A 3854-nucleotide genomic window follows, 5' to 3' on the forward strand; every position below is an offset into this window, starting at 1 on the left:
AATAATTATATATTATATAATATAATAATATAAATTTTTATATTTAAAAATATATATTTTAATATATTATATATATATAATATATATAATATATATATATATATATATATATATATAATTATATATATATAAGCCTCCAAACTAATATTATATATCTATATATATATATTATATTATATAAATATATAATAAATGTTAAAATATATATATAATAAAATATATAATAAATATAAATATATATAAATTATTAAAATTTTTTAAAAAAAATAAATTAAATAAAAAATTAAATAAATTTAAAAATTAATAAATATATATATATATAAAATATAAATATAATTATATAATAATATATTAAAAAAATGTATGTATAATATATTATATATATTATTAATATATAAAATAATATATAATATATATATATATAAAAGCACACACACACACACACACACACACACACACAACAACACACATAAAAATTATATTATATATATAAAATATAATATATATATATAATTTATAATTTATATTATAATATATATATTATATATTTTATATTATAGCATAATATAATAAAAAATTGCATCCTATTTAAAATTTCCCCAAAATATGTTTTGTTTTTGTGTACTAATACACGGTTTCTATAATCAAAAATAAAAATTTAATATAATATAATATAAAAAAAAAATAAAATAAAAAAAAAAAAAAATTAAAAAAAATGTTATATATATTTTATTTTATAATATATTATTAAAATATAAATTAAATAATATATTATATATAAAATAATAAATATATAAAATATAATAAATATAATAAATATTATAATAATAAATAAATAATATATATATTATTAATATATATATATATAGATATAAATTTTTAAAAAAAATATTAATTATTTTATATATTATTATAATATATTATATTATATATATTAAAATATAAAATCCCTCCAAAATAAACATACCCAAAAAAAACCCCACAAAAAAACACAAAAAAACAAAAAAAAAAAAATATATTTTTAAATATATATAATATTTAAAAAATAAAAAAAATATAAAAATTTATAAAGTTTAGATAGAATATAATAATGATTTTTTAAATAAAATTATGTGGTTTTTTTGGAATTTAAATATTATAAAAAATAATATATTATAATATATATATAATATAAATAATTTTTAAAATAAATTTTATAATAATTTTTTATTTTTATAAAATATTTTTATATATATATATAAATATAAAAAATATATATATATAATATATTAATTTTTTATAAAAAAAAAAAAATTTTTTTTTTTTTATAAAAAAATTTTTTAAAAATATATAATAAAAAAAAATATATTAAAATATATTTTAATTTTTTTTGGGAATATATATAAATATATATATATTTAAAAAAATATATTAAAAATAAAATACTAAATATTTAAAAAAATTTAAAAATATATATAATATTATATATATATATAATAAAATATATAAGAAAATAATATATATATTATAAATTTATATAAATATTATATATATATAATTATATAAAAAAATATAATTTTATATAAATTTTAATATATAATAAATTTTATATATATTTTTATATAAATATAAAATATTTTATTAATATTAATATAAAAAAATATATATATAAAAATATAAATTTCTTGGTTTGTTTAAAATAATATATTTTATATTATTATATAATTAAAATATATAATAATTAATATAATATAAATATTAATATAATTAATTATATATATAATATATATATAATATAATTAATATATAAATTTTTTTAAAAAAAAAAAAAAAAAAATATATAAAGATATTATATATATAATATTAATATATATATTATAATTTTAAAATATATTTTATTTTTATATGTTTTATATTTTAAAATATATTTATATTAAAAAATTTTTAAATTTTTTTAAAAAAATATTTTTTTTTAATATATTAAAAATTTATATTTTAAAAAAATTTTATAATTTTTATATATATAAATTATAAATAAAATATAATAATATATTATTTTAAAATATATAATATAATGTATATTTTTTTTTTAATATATATTTAAAAATATATTAAATATAATATAATAATAAAATATAAATTAAATTTTATAAAAAAAAATATATTTTAGATTATTTTTTAAATTTTTATTAAAATATATATATATTAAAAAATTTAATAAATTAAAATATATATATATATAATAAATTTAAATATAATTATAATATATAAATATATAATTATATATATATATATATATATTTAAATTTATATATATATATATATATAATTATATTTATATTTATAGCATTATATATATATATATATATATATCAGTCTATCTATCGACCTATATATCTATCTATCTATATATGTGTGTGTGTGTGTGTGTGTCTGTGAGTGTGTATGTGTTTATATGTGTATATATGTACATACACAAATATATATAGATATTTGTATGTGTGTGTATATGCGTGTGCATGGACGTGTGTATATACACATATGTTTATTTAGAGATGTATACATATATATAGAAATATATAGATAGCTATATAAGAATATGTATGAATGTATGTATGAATACTTGTGTCTATATAGAGAGAAGGCCTTGTTGGAAATCTCACAGCTGTATGGCTACTCTTTTGTATGTACTGCCATATGACTTACTACATGACTTTTCTCAGAGAAGACCTTGTTGCAAATCTCACAGGTGTATGACTTCTCCTTTGTGAGTACTCTCATATGCTTTGTTAAACTAGATTTCTGTGTGAAGTCCTTGTTAAAAATTTCACAGTATGGCTTCTCCTTGGTGTGTACTCTAAAGTACGCTACTAGGTTACCTTTTGCAGAAATGGCCTTATTGCAAATCTCCCAACTGTTTAGATTCTCACTCACATGTATTCTCATGTGCCTCACCAGATAATTTTTTTTTTCGTGAGAATTTATCGTTGCTAATTTTACAGCTATATAGCTTCTCTTTTGTATGCACTTTTATATGCCTTACTACATGACTTTTTGTATTGAAGGCCTTATTGCAAATCTCACAAGCTGTATGGCTTCTCCGTTCTATGTATTCTTATATGACTTCCCAGACTAATTTTCTGTGAAAACACCCTATTAGAAATCTCACAGCTCTAAGCGAAATGTTCTTGTTACAAATCTCACATTTGTATGGCTTCTCCTTTATATGTACTCTCACATACCTTGCTAGACTATATTTCTCTGAGAAGTCCTTGTTATAAATTACTCTAATATGCAGTACTAGGTGACCTCTCTCAGAAAAAGCCCTATGGCAGCTATATGGCTTTTTCTTTGTATGTATTCTCATGTACCTCACCAGATTATTTTTTCGTGAGAATGCATTGTTGCAAATCTCGCAGTTATAAGGCTTCTCCTTTGTATGAACTCTAGTATGCTTTAAAAGATGAACTCTCTCAGAAAAGGCTTTATTGCAAATATCGCAGCTGTATGGCCTCTCAAGTGCATGTATTCTCATGTGCCTGACCAGATTATTTTTTTCGTGAGAAGGTATTTTTGCAAATTTCACAGTTGTATGGCTGTAAAAGGCTATCATCCTTAGTACAATGGTGAACAGAGGGTATTGATACTGGTATTCGGCTTGACTCTTTATTTCTGAGAGTTGATACCACGCAGTATAAAACACACAAGACATGTCTAGTTATAATCAGGCCGCGCGGAGGTCACGGTCAGCTGCCCGGAGAGAGGGCGGAGCTGACCTTAGTGCGGTGGTAGCTTAGCACGAACTCCCGGTCAAACGAGGTCAGATATAAAATGTGACCTCCGCCCCGCTGAGCGGGTGGTTTCTATTGACTTTG

General features: G+C 17.2%; 1 protein-coding gene across 1 annotated transcript; it reads right to left on the reverse strand.

Annotated features, from left to right (window-relative positions):
* Nucleotides 1-2685: 2685 nt before the first annotated feature.
* LOC119570394 (zinc finger protein 570-like) lies at nt 2686-3514 on the reverse strand (the record flags this gene model as incomplete). The annotated part of the gene is made up of 3 exons (XM_037918145.1): nt 3222-3514; nt 3064-3132; nt 2686-2893 (listed from the first exon to the last, which is right to left on the reverse strand). Coding segments are annotated over exons 1-3 (570 nt in total), but the record flags the coding sequence as incomplete, so codon positions are not given.
* Nucleotides 3515-3854: the final 340 nt, after the last annotated feature.

Source organism: Penaeus monodon, unplaced genomic scaffold, assembly GCF_015228065.2.
Source record: "Penaeus monodon isolate SGIC_2016 unplaced genomic scaffold, NSTDA_Pmon_1 PmonScaffold_25715, whole genome shotgun sequence".
In the NCBI taxonomy this organism is placed as follows: domain Eukaryota; kingdom Metazoa; phylum Arthropoda; class Malacostraca; order Decapoda; family Penaeidae; genus Penaeus; species Penaeus monodon.